Source organism: Ptiloglossa arizonensis, chromosome 3 (genome assembly GCF_051014685.1).
Source record: "Ptiloglossa arizonensis isolate GNS036 chromosome 3, iyPtiAriz1_principal, whole genome shotgun sequence".
Lineage (NCBI taxonomy): Eukaryota > Metazoa > Arthropoda > Insecta > Hymenoptera > Colletidae > Ptiloglossa > Ptiloglossa arizonensis.
Genome location: NC_135050.1, coordinates 7,765,125 through 7,783,863, shown reverse-complemented (window position 1 = coordinate 7,783,863; position 18,739 = coordinate 7,765,125). Strand labels below are relative to the sequence as shown.

General features: G+C 40.1%; 1 protein-coding gene and 1 long non-coding RNA gene across 7 annotated transcripts in view; one reads left to right on the top strand and one right to left on the bottom strand.

Annotated features, from left to right (window-relative positions):
- Nucleotides 1-18,739, bottom strand: part of Siz (Brefeldin-resistant Arf-GEF family protein schizo) — a 107,558-nt gene continuing 88,819 nt past the window's right edge. For 5 of the 6 annotated variants that reach the window (XM_076307746.1, XM_076307751.1, XM_076307748.1 and 2 more), the window contains 7 exons: nt 9,503-9,847; nt 8,292-8,835; nt 7,521-7,880; nt 7,025-7,398; nt 5,291-5,946; nt 4,591-4,932; nt 1-4,254 (listed from right to left, as the gene is read on the bottom strand). In XM_076307746.1, the coding sequence (XP_076163861.1) occupies nt 3,983-4,254; nt 4,591-4,932; nt 5,291-5,946; nt 7,025-7,398; nt 7,521-7,880; nt 8,292-8,835; nt 9,503-9,847 (2,893 nt within the window). In that variant the 3' untranslated portion in view covers nt 1-3,982. The remainder of the gene's footprint in view (nt 4,255-4,590; nt 4,933-5,290; nt 5,947-7,024; nt 7,399-7,520; nt 7,881-8,291; nt 8,836-9,502; nt 9,848-18,739) is intronic. The other variant, XM_076307750.1, reaches the window with a different exon arrangement.
- On the top strand, nt 7,449-10,865 carry LOC143144881 (uncharacterized). Its single transcript, XR_012991550.1, has 3 exons — nt 7,449-9,124; nt 9,202-9,264; nt 9,368-10,865. It is a non-coding gene; the product is annotated as an uncharacterized LOC143144881 (long non-coding RNA).

Sequence of the window (18,739 nt, the reverse complement as noted above, 5' to 3'; positions counted from 1 at the left end):
TCCGTTTCCAACAATTATTGATAACTATTTATTTTGAAACAAAATGTTGACACAAGTTATATGTGAATGTTACGGAGAGTGTATATTTTGATTTACAATTGTAAAAGTTCAAGAATTAATTGCGAAAAACAAGTAATATATTAATCTTCGACCGCAGGCCAATTTATTTTAATTGGCGGGAATTTACATATATCCCATTCGCTTCAATCGCTTGTTATTCTTGCTTAGAAGACCTCTACTGTCATTCTATATTCCTCTTAGGATTGGCCAGTTTCTGTCATTAAGTGCATCTGTAAGACTATATTTCACTGTGGAACAATTTAGGTTGGCCACATTTACACGTTTCAGACTCATAGTTCTTTATTAACACAATGTGCATACAGCGTTCGTTAGATTAACAAAGGAGGCGATACTTTCATACGGGGAGCAATTGTTATTTCTTAATAATAACGTAGTTATTTACTTTCTCATCAAATTATAGAATGTGCTGAATTTAGCGACTCGTTCGATGCGCGTCGCCTTTTTTTTTAAAGATCGCGTCAAATTGAATCGAATTTAGTCACCGTAGGCTCGCGATAGTTCGGTGTGACTATGTTTCGCAACGTTCTATTGCATCGATGTCGTAAAATCGCTTTAATTGTTTTGTTCCCGAAATTTTCAAATTGTTTAACAAGAATTATGATCGAAATAACGATACATATTTTTATTTGATGAAGCGACTATAAATTTGATCGCAACATTTGTTGTTATTACAAACGGGCTAACGTCAAAGCGTAATTTTACTATTTTACTAATTGCATACAAGATTCCACAAGAACAGCTCGAATTAAACAAGTTGAATTAGTTTTCAAGGAGAGGCAAATATTTTATATAATACAGATACGGAAACAAGTTTGGAAAACACTGACACGTGCGTTATCAAGCAAAGAAACTCCTGTTCTCGAAGGAAAAACGATTTTACCTTCTCGAGAACTTTCCTGTGAAATACGGCGACTTAGAGGTGGTCTTCCTAATCAGTCTTTTCTTTTTCGTTCGTAAGAAGATTATCACAGAATTTCCGTTGAGTGATCTGTTTGCCGGGAATCCGAACAAGCGATTTTATTCGTCACGCAAATTGACGCGATCCTAGCTTTCCGCAGACATTAATTTATCGGTCGATATTTCACCCTTATTGTATCCACACCCTTACAAGCTACATCAAGATTCTTTTTCCAACAGGTTTCAAGTATCCGTGGAATTATTTCTCTCGCGATTAGAGCGTACTATAGAGCTCTCCTGATGAGAAAGACTAGAATTAATAACGCTGAAGACTACGGGTTGTAGCGGATCAATGGGAGTCTATATGTACATTTACAGTGAAACGTTTCGCCAACTCTCTACTTATCTTAATTCTTTAATCCTTCAGCTGCGAAGGACATACGCGCACGCATGCTTGCAAAACTCTTAACGCGTATCTTGAGAATGACTATGTTTCAGTTTTACAATAATTAGAACCAGTACGATGCATGTTAGCACATTATTGCTCTTTCTTCGCTTTATTCGTAGAACAATAGATGATTCTTTTGAAAATGGTGGTTATAATGTAGCAGTCGAAGAGTTAATATTGAAGACAATTAAATGTAGGAACTCGTAGACTACTCTAGGAAATCTAGTACTTTTATCTCAATAATATGAGTAAATATCACCTCTTTGAAGTCTCAAAAAATGCATTTTGCAGCAGCTGAAGGGTTAACAAATACAATGATAAGATGTAGACACCCTCAGCTGCTCTAGTAAAGTTATTATTTTTAATAATTTGAACAGTTTTGTGCGAAAACATAAACTCTCGTTCTGAAGAAAGTATTTTGTAGCAGCTGAAGGGTTGATATATGAGACAATAAAGTACAATTTGGAAACAGAAGTTTGGGTGCCTCACAAAAGCTTTTAAAATATTCATTTTAATATTACATCTCAAATATATGGGTGATTTTATATGATGTACTATAGTGCGAAAATGTCGCCAAAGAATTACGAAATTAAATTTCGGAATTTATATAATTACCGTTCTTTTTATATAATTATGCTCTTACTAATGAAAATACAAAGTAACTCCCAAAGTCCAAAACAAATTGTGGTTTGCAGTGTATCCATTTTCGGTGATTAGACGCTTTGAATTGAAATTAATGGATATTCTTTTAATTACTATTACTTGGTATTGCAATCACTGATATATACACAATATTCAGTTCTCCGTGTAATTAAAGCCTTCAAAAGGTCTCTACTATCTAATCTGCAAGTGAGTTTCTCGCCTCTGGATGATGAATTGTGGCAGTATATAAGGCATACGAGTTGTCTTTCTCTTTTCAAGAGCCTAAAAAGGCTTGTACAGATTCTTACGACATTGCTAAGATGATATTGAAAGTTTACATACTATGAGACGAGGAACTAATTAATTCAGCTGAAACTTTTCATGTACGCTGTTTTGGAGAAAACTGTTCCATTTCAAAACGCATAAGCAGAACTACAACTTGCAGAGGATTATGAATGTATCGCAACAATGAGAAACGCCTTTTCCTTTCTTTGCTTTAAATGTTAATCCTTACGTCACTGCTACATTCAAACTTCATCGCTGTGATATTAAAAACTTGTTAGACATCGACATGCACCTAACATTGAGAGGGATTGCTTATCGTTTTCCTTAAACTACATTTTGTTACAGAATCATCATTATAATCATACAATTATCGTTATATATCTATTATGTACAATTATTTAAGTATAACTACGGCGACAATACTTGCAAAACACGACATTATTAGAGCACTCTCCATAAACCGTTTTTTCATTCCAGCATCCTTTCTCGTCAAGCCAAGATTTCATTTAAAAATCGGTTCATGGGGCTCATACGCTGAACGAAACGATTATCTACATACGAGCGGATCGTGCGAGCGATTTCCACAGTGGAAATTATAAATATCATAAGAAAGAACGGATCGATTCGACTTTTTGGATGAATAAATACTATACACGTGCCAGTAGGGGCTACCCTCACGTTCTATCGTGCCAAATCTCTCTCTCTCTCTCTCTCTCTCTCTCTCTTTCTCTCCTTCTTATTTCTTCTCTCCATCATGTGACCGTGATTGGATCCTGCCCAATCTGATAAATTTACATCATGTGACCAGTTGTCCCCGGGTTTTCTAACATCTTTATTTTTCTTTTGCTGTTTTCATTGACTGTTAACGGGTAACTTATCTTCTTTCTTCTAGTTTCAACGTACTCTTCCTTGCAGTTTAAAGGGAAATAAAAGATATCACGTGCTTCATCCAGTGAGTGGATTGTATGACATCCAGATCATCCATTTGTCTCGAATTCTGCACACGTTTGGTGTATTAGTAATAGTATAATGAAAACATAGGGTACATTGCTCATAATTATGGAGTTGTATATTTTCTATGTGCTTGTAGCGCAGTGGACACGTGTTTGACACTGTCCAGAATGTTGTGAGTTTGATTTGCTGTGAAGTATAGCCGAGAAAAATCATATGATTTTGAATAGCTTACCTCCATATTGGTTGGAAGTGCATTGGTATTACAACAACAATAGTAAATGAAATTCATACAATGTACCACACATTTTAAAAATAGTATATGTACACATTTATCTCCTAGTCTTTTAACTCTACGTTTCCAATGCACACCAATTTTTGAAATTAATATTTAATAAACGTACGTGTAATTAAGAATAATATAAATATTTAATAATTTAAATGATTAAGAATCAGTATCGAGTATATAAAAAGTAGAAATATTAACTATGGTTTTCTAGCTTCTGTCTAGTATGTACCCTGTGCGTTTGTTACATTATTACACACAGTGTGCAAAATTTGGGAAAATTGAACTGCCGTGTTTCTAAGTGGCCTGTGAACACCTTACGTGATCATGAAGCGTACTAGAAGAGAATCAAATGTACAGAGAGATCTCTTAGATACCACTGGAAGGATATATTATACTTCCGTGGTGCGACTGTAGGGGCCGGATTCCTCCGATTGTGATAGCTTTCGTTCCCGTTTGGCAAATAGACCCCCTAAAAAAGACGGCTGCTGAGCCAGTCCCTTAGCACCACCAGGGATCGTAGCCCCTGGATGTATAGGATGAACTTGTCCAGGATGTTTAATGCCTTGGCTCATTGAGCTGGCAGATGTAGATTGAAAAGAAATCGACATACCACTGTCTAGCGAGCCCACGCTTCCACGGCGTTGCGGTTTTTCACCGGCGACTGTGAACAAAGCAAGAAAAATTGTCAGTTCAGTAAAAAGGTATAGCAGATATGAATTTGTTACCGTTGATAAAACACAGATCAAAATAGATCAAATTGAGTCCGAGTTACGTGTATGGGTAAAAATAGTTATCAATAAGTACACATTTTGGTTGTTAATTGTTACTTCGAGTACAAAAGAAAGTGTGATAATTATAAAAATTGATTACAGTTAGCTTCAGGTTTCAGCTTAAAGAATAATATTGCGCCAGAAGTATCGTAAGCTCACGTTCGTGATTTGAAATAATGAAATAACTTTTGTCGTTCGTTTTTAACATGCAAAGCAGCTCTACTCACATTGTTCGTGTATGTCAAGGAGCGAATTACTAAGAGCAGAGCGTTTCAACTGCGTGTCCATATCGGTGGTTTCCGATCTGTCAGAGCAAGGCCCCGGGCAAGGACATATTTCGACATCCGCCACGCCAGAGTCTCTATTCTCTGCACCCCCTCTGGCGCTCCTGCTGCTCTTCTGTCGTTCCAGTTCCGTCTCAATCCGTAAGGTTTCCATCTCGTCCATTTCGCTGATGGATTCCCTGAGGTCCTCCACGAACTTGCATCTGTCGTGTTCGTTCCTTGCATTGAACGTGACCAATACCTTTCCATCCACGCGTTGAGAGAGTGTAATTCCGTACGGATAATCTAGCAAAGGATGAGACCGCAATTAAAGACACGATTCCATGAAATAGTCGTTGAACATTGTTCTGTACATGTACACAACAGCGAGCAAACGTGCTACATCCTTACTTTACAATAGCTGAGAGTCTGTATTAATATACTACTACATCTTGGGAACACGAGGAAGCGACTTGTTTATAGTACTGCCTGACACGCTTTCGGAATAGTAATTCAGCAGAACAATAATCTTAATTTACAGAAACGTCACGACAGTTGTACTACTTCAACCTGTTGGCAATTGTTACGTTTGCCTTCACGATAAACGTTAAACACCTTAAACTGTAATTAAACTACAATAAAGTAACGCAGATGTAGGACTCACGAGGAACTTCGAACAGCGTGACAATCATTCCGCAAAGTGGGAAGCTCTGTCTGAAAGTGTAAGTGACGCTGTTCTTCTTCTTGCTTAGGATCTTCGTTACGACGAGAAGGTCGTTGAAAAGGAAGACCTCTCGCTGATGCACACCCGGTCTCTCCTTCTTATGAATGTCTGGAATTTCATACAGCCTACAATAGCAGACCAATCTTCTGTGCGGTAGAGCCATGTTTGGTTTTTTCCCAACAATTGTTGCTTGAACCTTCATCACTTGGGACACATGATCAGAGCCAGGTTTGAACTCGTTCTCCTTTACTCTCTCGTAAATGCCCATCAAAATGTCTTTGTCGATATCACCGCAATCATCGATGCCTCTGAGATTTTTCACGAAATCCTCCAGCCTCATTCTACGTTCTGGCTTCATGTTGGGCGTATGGAGATCAGTGTTCAGCATTATGATCGCGAAGGCCAGGACGAAGACCGTGTCCGCGGACCGCAGCCTGGACACCACATCGGGATTGCATTGACAATAACGCTGGCTGAAGACCTCCATCAGTCGCTCTATCTTCTGAGCCTCACCAGGCATCCTGAAATACGCCTGGAACTTTCTCAGGGCGACGTCCACCTGCATCCCAGAGAGGTCCAGTTCTTGAGAAAAGCACCTGAAATATTATTTTATCGCAAATTAGTCTAAAAAAATTCGGTACCCCGATAGAATCTGTTATATCTCTAAAACTAATTAGCCCTAGATAAGCTTGTTTAATAACGACGCTCGAAGAACAGAAAAAGAGATTGCGATGCAATATTTTGAATGCAAAGCTGGGCCCACTTCACTGGAGCTAAATGCAACATTAGTCGTTGAGTGTCCTGTCCTCTTAACACGTGTTCTACTTTTCAGTCTTTTGTGTGGTCCGGCTGCAGCGGCTCATCTTACGCTTGTGACCCTAATTGTAGGATTCGTGGAAGAACACAGAGGCTGGTAAGGTTCTACTTCGGAATTCGAACCTGAGGCTATTTCGTAAAATACCTCCCATTGCGCGTTGCGTTTACTTAGATTTGCCTCCGATAAAAACGCTAACAAATATTCTAACACTATTCGAAAACCACTGCACGTTAATTTCTATTTAAAAATAGAATAATGCCGTACAACTTATTTTTCTTCTCATTATTTTAAGACTGCTATCTTTACGAGTCGTAACTACAAACGAGAGAACCGTGAGTTGCGCTATCTTCTACCGATCCACCTTGACCTCGTTTCTTTTTTCTTTTTTTCTTTTTTTGGAGTTGCAAAACTCGGCGACTATAAATAGTTCAACACGTTTGAGAACCGTTGCTTCATGTAAAGCGTGAGTCAGAAGAAACAGAATATCTGAACATCTTCCTTGGAACTTGAAAGTACAATACGAAAAGAAACAAAAATGTAAAGGACGCAATTTAGATAGTTTCGAAGGTCCACGACACGTCTTAGCTTCGCACGTAAAAGCAATATGCAGTTGCAGGCGACTACACTCCATTGGAAAAGTTTCGTTTCTAGAAGAACAGCGACATGTGAAAACGGTGTACTTTCCACAGTAAATAATAGTGAACAAACCGATACCGCCTGTTTCCACTACGTCGGTTACCGATCACTGTGGTAAACAAATAAATTAACTTTCACCGAATGCACCGTTACGTCTGTTAACTTCGTGACTATCCTCCCCACCCTCTGGCTAAAGAAACGCAAGGGGACAAGTTACTCACTCAAGCACAGCCATGTTGAAGGTGTTCTGTAGATTCCCGAGGTACTCCCCTATCATTTGCTTGGACAGTCCTTTTCTGCTGATCAAGAATCTCGCTACGCCTTGTGGACTGTTTTCTAGAAATCCTCTTCTGATCAGATAACTAATTCCTCTCTCGGGTTTCTTGTTGAAGAGATTTAGGCCGACTCTGTATTGACGTTTCCTGACAGTCTCGGACACTTTATAGCTGGTCTGAGGTATATTCTCGGGATGGTCCATCAGTGGAAGCTGATAACCGGAACTGGCGTGCGAATGACCAAGATCCTTCACGCTGTTCATCATTGTGCTCGAGTCTGTCGCGTGGTTAGCGCATTCCTGGTGTTCCGGTGAGCTCGACTAAAAGAAAACAAATCGTGTTGGTTAATTATTGGTAGGAGAATGAACATTATCGAATGTCGGATATCACTGTGTCGGTACCGATCACAGTCTAAATGTTACTGAAAATCGACAGAACTCACGATTCCTTTGTGTTTCCACACAGGTGATCCTCTTTGGGCGTCACCCTCGGAGCTCTCGCAATTGGTGGAATCGCTGCCAGAGCTTTGAACCGAGCTGAGGCTTCCATTCTCTACGCTCTTGCTGAGACCATTGTGACGCGGCTCCATGGACCTGGAGGTGATGGAAGACGTTCTCTTTGGTACTTCCGGCGGGACCTTTTTCGCGGAGCCACGAGATCTGCCGCCGGAACCCAGGTGACTGGCATTGCTCCAGTTCTGAGGCACCGGTGTCTGGAGATTGTGTGGCGTCGAGGGCGACGTGCAGGGCGTCCGCAGCAAGTCTCGCGGAGGTGTCTCTTGTCTGAGGCCGCAGAGGGCTTCCTGGAAACGGTTGAAGCGTTGTTTATTACATCTGACGCGCACCTCGAATAATTACAATTTCTTACAAGAGAACTTGTTCTTGGTTTCTTAGTTCCTTGGACACGAAGCTAATTCTTAGTTTCAGATTGTTCCAAATTTAAATAAGGTCTCTGAATACGGTTTTACTCGTTACCTTCTGACAGTTCTCTTTTAAACGGTACACCGAAGTCAAGAGACTGTCAGCTAGCTAGACTACAGTCCGGTCTCGTTTCTATCGCTGTTCCGCGCTCGGACCACTGTCTCAGGGATCTTGTATTGAACTTACGATGCTATACTTTTCGGTTAAAATGAATCGAAAAACTATTCTCCATGTTCGCGCGTCGAGCAAGGGGCTAAGAAGATCAGAACAGTACCCTCGAAAGTCTCAACCACCTGTGGATTGTAATAATGAATGCTGGATCCGCTCTCCTGGGAGCTGGATTCCCAACACGGACTTGGAGGTAACGGTTGATGTCTGTTGCAGGGACTGGGGGCCAGAGAAGGCGTGTGTCTGCCGCTCTGATGAAGATTATGGTTCGTGAGCTGATGGCCAGCAACTTGGACCTCACATCTGCCGCTTTGGCTTCTGGGTATGGGCGATTGAGAATTCTCCACGTGTCTCCTCTCTCTCAGGGACATGCTTCTGATGGGCATCGGTCTGTTCGCGGTTTGCGGCTGCTGGATGTAAATCTGACTGTGGTAGACCATCCTCTCGTGTTCGTTCATACCGACGGATCGATCCGTCGTCTCCTGAAGCTTTCTGCTCAACCTTTTTTCCGCCTTGGCCATCGCGGTGATCGCCGCGAACTTCTTCAACAGGGTGTATCTCCGGAACGCGCGCTGGATCGTCAGCGCGGCGTTCCTCGCCTTCACGCCGCCATATTTTCTCTCCAACATCTCGATCTGCTTGTCCAGGAGGTCTTGAGATAACTCGTATCTGTTTCAGAAGCGAGGATCGTCAGATGAAGTTTTCAAAATAAATTTGAAACAGACACTGGGGATTTAGTTTGCATCTGCCTTACAGTTTCATATTTTACGGACATTTTCAATCATCGGGAGAAACAATCGTAGATGTAAAAGAAATCGAGCAAAGAATAGAATTTATTTATATTTACAAGGGAAGTACCCAACTGCCCCTCCTCCGATTTGAACGTGCAGGATGACAGGAGACAAGTCCTCGATACAATGTATAAAATATTGAGCGTGGATACTCGATAATTGCAAAGGTATAAATAATTGAAGTTATATAATATGTAACTTCCCCAGTATACGATACATACTTTGAGTATATTTTCTGTTGCAGATAAAGGAATACATATAGTTGTGACTCTCCAGATGTGGTTATTTAATATTATCGTATATACGAGTATGTTAAACTTCGGTTGTTCGTGTCTTATTTAAAATTATCGAGTATCCACGTGTAACGTTCCACGTATATTGATAGGGATTTGAACTCTTCTATATTTCAGATACACGTTAACATCGAATGAGGACAAATTCGGTTCTCCCCTTGTTAAAGTGAACCGAACTGAGCAACGAAGACGTGCGCATTATGGTCTCGAGATAGCGAATTTTCGTAAACGATTAAATCAATGGACCCTTACGCAGTCTGCAGCCGGCATCTCTTCAGCACGTCTCCGTTACGTATAGGTCCTTTTTTAAGGTGATTCTGTTGATACCCTGTCTGAGGTTGGCCACCGTAGCCCTGCACCATGGTGCCATAACTCTGTGGCTGGTTGTATCCCGTGTGAGAGTAGACTCGCATGTTCGACGACGAATTGTAAGGACCGTGAGCGTAATTCTGATTCTGAATGTACGACTGGCCGGTGATGTAGGACGTCGTTAGGGATGTTTGACTGCCGGATGAGTATACTCCGTGCATGCCTCCAGCATGGACCTGATTCACATTCGAGGTGTGCTGCGACGGCCTCTCCATTTTTGACGGGAAACTGTAACAGAATGGAGAAAGTCATGGTAGGGGAGTTAAATGTTGAAGGAGAATGCACACATTTCAACGTAGAGCGTGTGGAAATACGTAAGAAACGTAGGAAAGTGGAATGAAAAATGTATACGGTGACGCATCGAATGTGGCATGTGGAATATACCAGGCTGTTCGATAAGTTTTGTCGTTCGATAAAACGTGATACAGAATGTAGAATGTATCGTGTAGAATGTGGAACGATGAGTAATGTGAAACGCGCAATGTTGAATTGTGGAATATAGAATACGTAATGTTGAATTGTGGAATATGAAATATGTAATGTTGAATTGTGAAATGAGGAACTCGTAATGTTGAATTGTGGAATATGGAATATGTAATGTTGAATTATGGAATATGGAGTATGTAATGTTGAATTATGGAATATGGAGTATGTAATGTTGAATTGTGGAATATGGAATATGTAATGTTGAATTATGGAATATGGAGTATGTAATGTTGAATTGTGGAATATGGAATATGTAATGTTGAATTGTGGAATATAGAATATGTAATGTTGAATTATGGAATATGGAGTATGTAATGTTGAATTGTGGAATATGGAATATGTAATGTTGAATTGTGGAATATGGAATATGTAATGTTGAATTGTGGAATATGGAATATGTAATGTTGAATTGTGGAATATGGAGTATATAATGTTGAATTGTGGAATATGGAGTATGTAATGTTGAATTGTGGAATATGGAATATGTAATGTTGAATTGTGGAATATGGAATATGTAATGTTGAATTGTGGAATATGGAATATGTAATGTTGAATTGTGGAATGAGGAATTCGTAATGTTGAATTGTGGAATGAAAAATAAGTTATGGGAGTGTGGATTATGTGAATGGAGGCTGTGTAATTTGATTCATAAACCATAAAATATGATAATTGATACGTAGTGTTTAATATCGAACGTCGAATGCCACCTTCGGCAGATTTGATCCTTTCCTGGAATACGACTTCCAATAAAGTCGTAAAATCATAAAATTCTCTAGGTAGCGATATCTCTGCCGGACACCTTTCCCCTAGATTTCACGGATACAATTAACTTCTCTTTCGAGGGAAGCGCGCACCGAATTTGGAAAAGAAAGTATCCTGCTTTATGTCCAATCAAGTACAGAGCGAACGATTTCTACAGTTATGTATTTATACATTTCACAAACACATGTTTTGTCTGGAAATATAACTAACACTAAATTTACCAACCAGTCAAAATGACCGGTTTCAACTGTTTTTACAAAGAAATTTATTTTAAATTCCATAGCATATTTTCAGAAAACCTTACGACTTATTTTCTTCCATGCATCCAATCAATCTCATAAATTTCCCTTTTTCCTTAATCATCGATTTCCCCGAGACACGTACGAGAATTACCTTAAGATACCAAAATCTGTCGGTAGTTCTAGCGTCTGTAAATTTTTTTTTTAGTATTACGTGCGAAAAATAGCATCCCTCGAACAACCACCGAATAAAAAAGATCGAAAACGAACAAGTTGTGACTTTTTCAAACCCTTCGGTCTTTCAATGGCGACCCTGTATCTGTCCGATAAGGTCGTCGCACAGTCTTTAAACGCTCGCTGGTCAACTCCACTGAAAATGCCACTCGATCATAATGTTCTCGATCATAAACGCCCATGTACGCGCAGTTACGAACGAATAGAGACCCTTTAACGTGTTCCGCCTTGCAACATACGACATCGACACATGACATCGTTCATACCAATGCAAATATTACGGCACGGTTAGAGATACGGATTTTTCGGTGAATAGAAAACCGAAAGAATACCAAAGGATCTAGACGGATACACGCAACACAAACGATGAGTCGACTCGTCTTCCTCAAGTAACAGGTTTAAAAAAAAAAAAAAAAAAAAAAAAAAAAAAAAAAATGTACTGCAGAGTTACAGCGCGCAATTTGCAAGGTAATCTCGCGGACTCATCTTGCTTTTCATTATATTTCAGAGCACTGCCACCGCTTTATTCAATATCCGCTCGGCACGTGGTTGCCAAACGTGATTTCCGGAGATTTCGTTTATCGCGAGAGATAGGCCTACGATTTCCACCGAAATGCGTTTCCTGACCTGCAGAGAGCACTATTTGCAACATTCATCGTTCACCTTAATTTCCATTAACGAGAAAGTTTCTCTTACGAATTTTTACATCGTTTCTCTCAGTCGTGAAATATATTTTTCATTCGTAAGACTTCTTACCGACAATTTTTCTCTACCGATTTTATTTATTTATTTATTTATTTATTTATTTATTTATTTTCTCATTTACTTACATATGTCTCGTTTCCTGGCAATCTTATACCTTTCAGAAAAATTAATTGCCAGATGAATGGAAACGATCCAAGTTTTTCGTGTTCAGTTTAATGGTCTTCAAATTCAATTTTATGCTATGTCATGCGTAAATACATATGGTACAAGTGCGGAAGTCATTGACACGAAAAATCAGAGAGTCAACGAACCGTCTATCCTTTTTGAGCGTTGCTCGTTGACAATCGTTTAAATACCACCCACGAGTTTTGTCTTAAATGGTGGTCTCACAGTTTGCAGAGAACGGTGAAATTTATTAATAGTTCCCAAGTTGCTTAAGTTCATTACATATACTCGTTAATCTGTGAAAGCAACAGCCAATTTTATGCAAGGCGGAAACATAGAAGGAAAATTTGGTGGAAGGACTACAGAGATTTTTATACTAAAAGTTTTCAGCGTATCATTGTCTTGTCATTTTTTCAACTTTTACACAAAAACGATATTTCAACTTTAAAGTGTTGCCATTTTTCCGAAATCTTAAGTTTCTTAATTTTTTTTAGTTCCAACCATAACTATATCCTTACTAAACGGAATACTTTTTGATTCGTCTGCTTTAGATTCACAGGAGAATCGCAATCGTGTCAGCATACATGTTTTTAAAACACCTTGTAAATATGTTTCGGTAACTTTTACGATTGTTATTATTTTTCATTGAAAAAAACGGTTTCTCTAGAAATGACTAAAAATGTTCTTTTTTCATCTCCAAAATCGGAAAATTCCCTTAAGATATTCTACACATTGGTAAAAATAAATATACATTTACGTATACGTATAAAAGTAAGTTCCAGCTATACTATTGATTCATTCTCGCATCGATAAATCGAAAAAGTCGATAAATCGATTAAGACAGAATTTCCAAGGCAGAATTTGTTAAATAAGCCTCACCGTTGAGTCCAATTGGTAAAGACATAGTAATATTGCGCATTGCGCAAAAAAATGTTACTTATCGTTATTAAATGTTGAAATATTAAATAAACGAAAGACGATATTGTCGCGTTCGGATCGACAAGATTCACACAACGATCCGTAAACAGATGCGATCCTTCGCGCCAATATCCTTCTAACTTCGCCACAAAACAATGCTCGAGTTTGTCCAACCAGCTGCCGCCAATTACCATTCGAGAAATCGTTTCACGCTTCATGAATCATGCCTCGATGAATCACCATAGGAAATTCACCCCCGTACGAATGTACACCGAGCGTATTTCACGCAACGTACCCCGTGAGAAAACCAGGCACCCAGGCGACCATATTGATCCTTTTCGATTGCGGAGTCCTCGAGGATCCTTGATAAACTTCTGTGTAGTTGTCGCGAACTATCTCTTCATTCTCAAATGGATCACCACAGTTTCGCTAACGAAGTAACTATATTCCACCGTGTGCCGTGTAATCGGAGTCGAGCAACTTTCGAGGGTCAAGAAACGAGATTACGTAACTGGAGGATCGAGATTATTAGTCTCCGGGTGGGGCAAGTTTCGGTAGTCAAGAAGCGAGATTACGTAGCGGGACGATAAAGATTATTCAGATTACGAACGATCAGGATTTCAGGGATCAGGATGTAAGGTTACGCGTTTGGATAATTTAAATCGGTTGGATCGAAGAGGGACGAATTTGAAGTCGTCGAGAAGCGAGGTTGTGTAATCGAGAGAGATGAAATTTTTGGGGTCAAAATGTAAGATTATGTAGTTGAAGAAACGAGGTTATGTAATTGTAGGATTGAAATCGATTGGATCGAAAAGCGACCAAATTTTCGGGCTTCGAAAGCGAGGTTATGCGATCGAATATGTGAGGTTATGTAATTGTAGGATCGAAGTGGGATGAAATTTCGAGGTTCAGAAGGTGAGGTTATGTTCAAGTGAGATAATTTTCGTGCAGTTGGATCGTTATTTAGAATCGGGAAGATCAAGTTGTGGCGAGAAGCGAGGTTATGCAGCTGCAGGATCGATTGGACCAAGGGCAGACGTGTTTCAGTGAATCAAGAGGTAAGGTTACTTGGTTAGAGGATCGAGATCGGCCAAGGAGGGACGAGTTTTGGAAAGTTAGGTGACACAGTTGGAGGATCGAGATCGACTGAACGTGGAAGAGACGAGTTTCGGGGTCGACGCGAACCGGAGGACGGATCGTGACACTCTGATGATCGCAGGACAGACTGATCGAGGAGGATGACGAGCAGCTGGCGACCAGAGGCATTCTTCGTCCTCGACACGAGGATCGGAAATCAGTGAACGGTGAGTGCAGAGGGACGAGGGGTGTGAGAGCACGTGCACACCGGCCTCGACAGTGGTGAGCAACCTTCTGGAAGAGGATCGATTTTACCCCCCCTCCCCCACACACATCTCGGTCCAATAATCGCGCGAAGGTTACGTTACGAGTTTTCAGGAATTTTTGTCCGTTATTAACTGCTCGAAGCCCACCATATGGACCAACGATTTTTCGAGTCATCGAGTGAACTCTCCTGTTAATAATAATAATGAAAAGAAAAAAGAAACTAAGAAATAAAGCAACGAATTAACCTACATGTTTGTTTTTACATTCTGCTTCACCAAGTAGGAAGACCTTTCTCGATATAAATTGTTAAATGTGGCGAACAACAGGAAGATCGATGTAACCCCCTTTTACCGAATCATCGTACCAAGGTTGCACCGTTACGATCACATTATCGTGATCTTTAAAGAGGATAGTTTCCCTGTCAGTGTCGACCAAGTTTTTCTTCTTTGTACGGAAAGAATTTCGTTAATACAATTTCAAGTTTCGTTCCGCAATCGTGTCTTCTGACTCATTCGCCATGAACTACATTCGACTATAACGAACTACTTTACACGTTTTACATTTCATTGTTTCCGCGATATCTTCGACGATAGGTTTAAAAGCAGTCTTTAACCGTGTCTCGTTTTCGCGTAACGTTGTTCCACTCGATACACGATACGTACACTTTCATTTTGCGCGTAATTATCGGGTTGTTCGGAAAGTCATTTCATTTTTCTTTTGGTAAAAATGAAACATGATTTTTCTAGAGCGTACAAATGTCTATACACTTATTTCAAAAGAACGAAATCACTTTCCGAACCACCGAATGAAATGTCATGTTCGCTTGACAATTGTCTAAATCTGTTTCCCCCAATTAAAGCAGACAAACTTCTACTACGGTCATTGATGGTACCCTATTAAATACACAGAGTGTCAAGAAAATAATTAATCTCGACCCTGAAATGGGTTAAGAGACACTTGACGAACACACACGATGCATGTATGTGTGTTTGTACGTGCAAGGTACATTATTTCGTGAAAGGAGAGGATTCCTTCTCGAGCAGCCCTCGAAAATGTGTATCGCCTTTCACGTGTATGTCAGCAGGTATACGGAGGCTACCGATGATGACGATGACGACGACGACCGTGACACTCAACCTTCCACACCTTATGCAATGCGCGACAATTAAGCACCTTATATAAGCTCCAAGATGTACCGGATAAGTAAATGTGTTTACACTTTGCAACGTTCCGTGCAACCAGAGGCTCGAAGAGTTTGCGCTGATTGGATTTCGCTAGGGTTCAAGTCACGCAACGGGGACGCATCAGTTTTCGTTTTACAATAAAAAAAAATTGGTGGGAAAAAATTCCCGATCATTTTCAACCAACCGTTAAAATTCCTTTCCTCATCGATTTTCGCTAAGAAATTATTTCACGTTACCTTGCACTTCAAAAGTACAAAATTCGGTTTTCTCGCGCAACGGGAAATTTTCTTCTCCCTTATCGAGGAAAATTGTATTTCCTTACGGGGAGAAGGTACGCGAAGAAAAATGACTATTTTCTTATTTTGTTACCACGAGGAAATTCCATCTCTCTTGTTTCTCTTCGAGGGAAAAACTGGTTTTCCCGTTTCCTAAAACAGAGAAAATTATTGCTTTCACCTCGCGATAAATTAGAAAAGTTTCATAAATTAACGCGTCTCTGCTCTCTCGTCTTTCATTTTTTTTTCAACGAAGAAACTTGAATTTTCATATTTTTCCGTACCAGGGGAACATTTCCTCTGTTAATTTCTTAACTGTGGCGAACGGTACTCGTCTGTTTCCTTTTCGAAACTGAAACGTTTACTTTCCCGCGCATGGACGGTCTTTGCGTCACTTTCGCACAGTTCTTTCAATTCGCAGAATTACACTCTGCGGAGGCCACGTTGCGCGATTGTCTTAAATGAAACGTAATTGCAGGAAAAGTTGGCGCGGGCAAATAGAATTGTAGTTAAAGTGTAGGCATCAACGATCACCTGCATCACGTATCTCGAGAAAGCAGCGTTCGCGATCGCGTGTTGGAAATTCGAAGCGTGATTACCTTCTTCGCGGTGTATTTCAACGAGAAACTCTTGCCCACAATAGTAGCTGTTGGTCCGCGATACCATTTGAATAAAAAACAACGAACGTTCGTCAAATACCCGGCGAAATTTGTTTCTATCGAGAGACGAACATTTACAAACGATAACGATCCGAAAGACGAACATTTACAAACGATAACGATCCGAAAGACCGATCGTCGAGTTACGTAAACACCGAACATTACGTTTCTTCATAAATAATTTCCCATATTACGACACGGACACGGTGTTTCCGTATTGATTGAATCCGTATAAAACAGCTCAATCCGAATTTAAAATCGTTCACGTCCCGACCAAATACATTATTAATAGTGGTAAATCAGCTCCGCAAATACGAGAAGGATTTGCATCGTTTCTGAAACGACCCTAATGTACGATTCTTCGGGAATTAACGAACGACTTAACCGCCATTTCCGCGTGGTATTTCGCAGTGTGTAATTACTGAAAGTAACAGAGCAACCGTGCAACGTATCATCCCAAAGATACTTCGAACAAAGTGATCCATTGAGAAAAGAAAGGACGAGAGGGTACGTGTTTGACTGGTGAAGCTAATCTTCGTGTAAAAAAAAAAGAAGGAAAAAAAAAAGGAAAGAAAAAGAACACGACGCCAGGTGCATGTTTCGAGACACTTTACGGCACGGTGCGGCAACAGCACGCGTGCACCACGGCACGAGTCCCTGTACACCCGACAGGCAGATGTTTCGCCTCTTGGGAGGCTTGAATGTCGCCCCACTCTAACCTCCAATTTATTTCTCTTCCTGCGAGACGGCGACCGCCCTCGAACGCGAGCCATTCGAAAAAGAAACGTTCTATGCGTTTCGTTCGGGTATCTTCTACACGGTTGCATCGTGTTTCACGATAGTTGCCGGGTTAGGTTTTAGTAAGGGCATTTCAGCTGCTCCGCGAGCACTTTTTCCCTCGTTTTATTTGTTTCGTTTTTTTTTATACCCGTACACGTGTTTACACTCGCGTAATGAAAATATCAAGTGAACGAAATAAACGAAAATTATTACGTTTATCGTATTTATCTATGTATTTCCACTTGCGTGATTAAGTGGATAAAATAAACGAAAATTATAATATTTATCATACTTGTGTGTGTGTGTGTGTGTGTGTGTGTTTATACTTGGCTAGATTATTAGGTTCAAGTAGTCAGGTTTTGGTGTTTATCGTTACCAAGGGAGATTATAAGCTATTCAGTATAGCGTGGAAATGTTTGTAGTATGTTTGAAAGTATGGGGAATACCGATAATGGTATCCCTCTTTTGTAAATAATACGATGAATTATGAAACTATTTTATTCGATTGTTCTTGAATGATTGTTTATATAGTATCGTTCCTCTGTGTTGAAGTCGAGATAATATTAATTGTACATTCGAGACTACCGAGAGACTTTCCATGTTTACTTCTACCGATCTATAATATCTGAGGTTGACGCCAAATATTTTGGCCGCTCGAGGTTATTAAAGAGTAAATCCCACCGTACTGCTTGGCTACTTCGACTAATATTTTCCTACAAAGATAATAATAAAAAAAAAAAAAAAAAACAGAACGAAACGAACATCTGCGAAAGAAGAGTGAGAAAGTAGTTCCCATAATTCTCCTAGAAGTTGAAATGTCCCCGCCCATAGATTCGAAGAAAGTTGAAGTTTGCAACGATAAATTGAGAGAAGAGGTAGTTCGCGACGTTCTACACAGTTGGAAAATGGCTTTGAGCGGCCAAAGTATTTGGCGTTGATTTTGTCCGATTTGCGGGAGATAAGCGCCTTCGAGCAGCCAAAATAAATACTTGGTGATAACTTCATTCTGCATACAGCGAAACAATGGATGAAACTGGTATTCTTCTTCGAGTATTCTTATTTACAGTTGCACACAGTCACGAGATACATTCTTGATAAATTTCTACCGACTCGAGGAGAGGTGTACCCTTACCGAGTAGAAGCCATGGTTCCATTAGTCAGCCAACCACCGTGATGCACCGATATTAAAATATTGGTATAATTGTATTAAAATGAACGATCACAGCTCTCCGTTTCAGAGAAAAGCAAAGCCCTTTCTGAGCGAGGGAGTCTGCTCGCAGTTCGTGCCCTCGATAAATTCTCAGCGGCGACTTCCATTGTCTTACGGGCGACAAACGCCGTTTGACTCTGACGCGCCCATAGGGGGGGA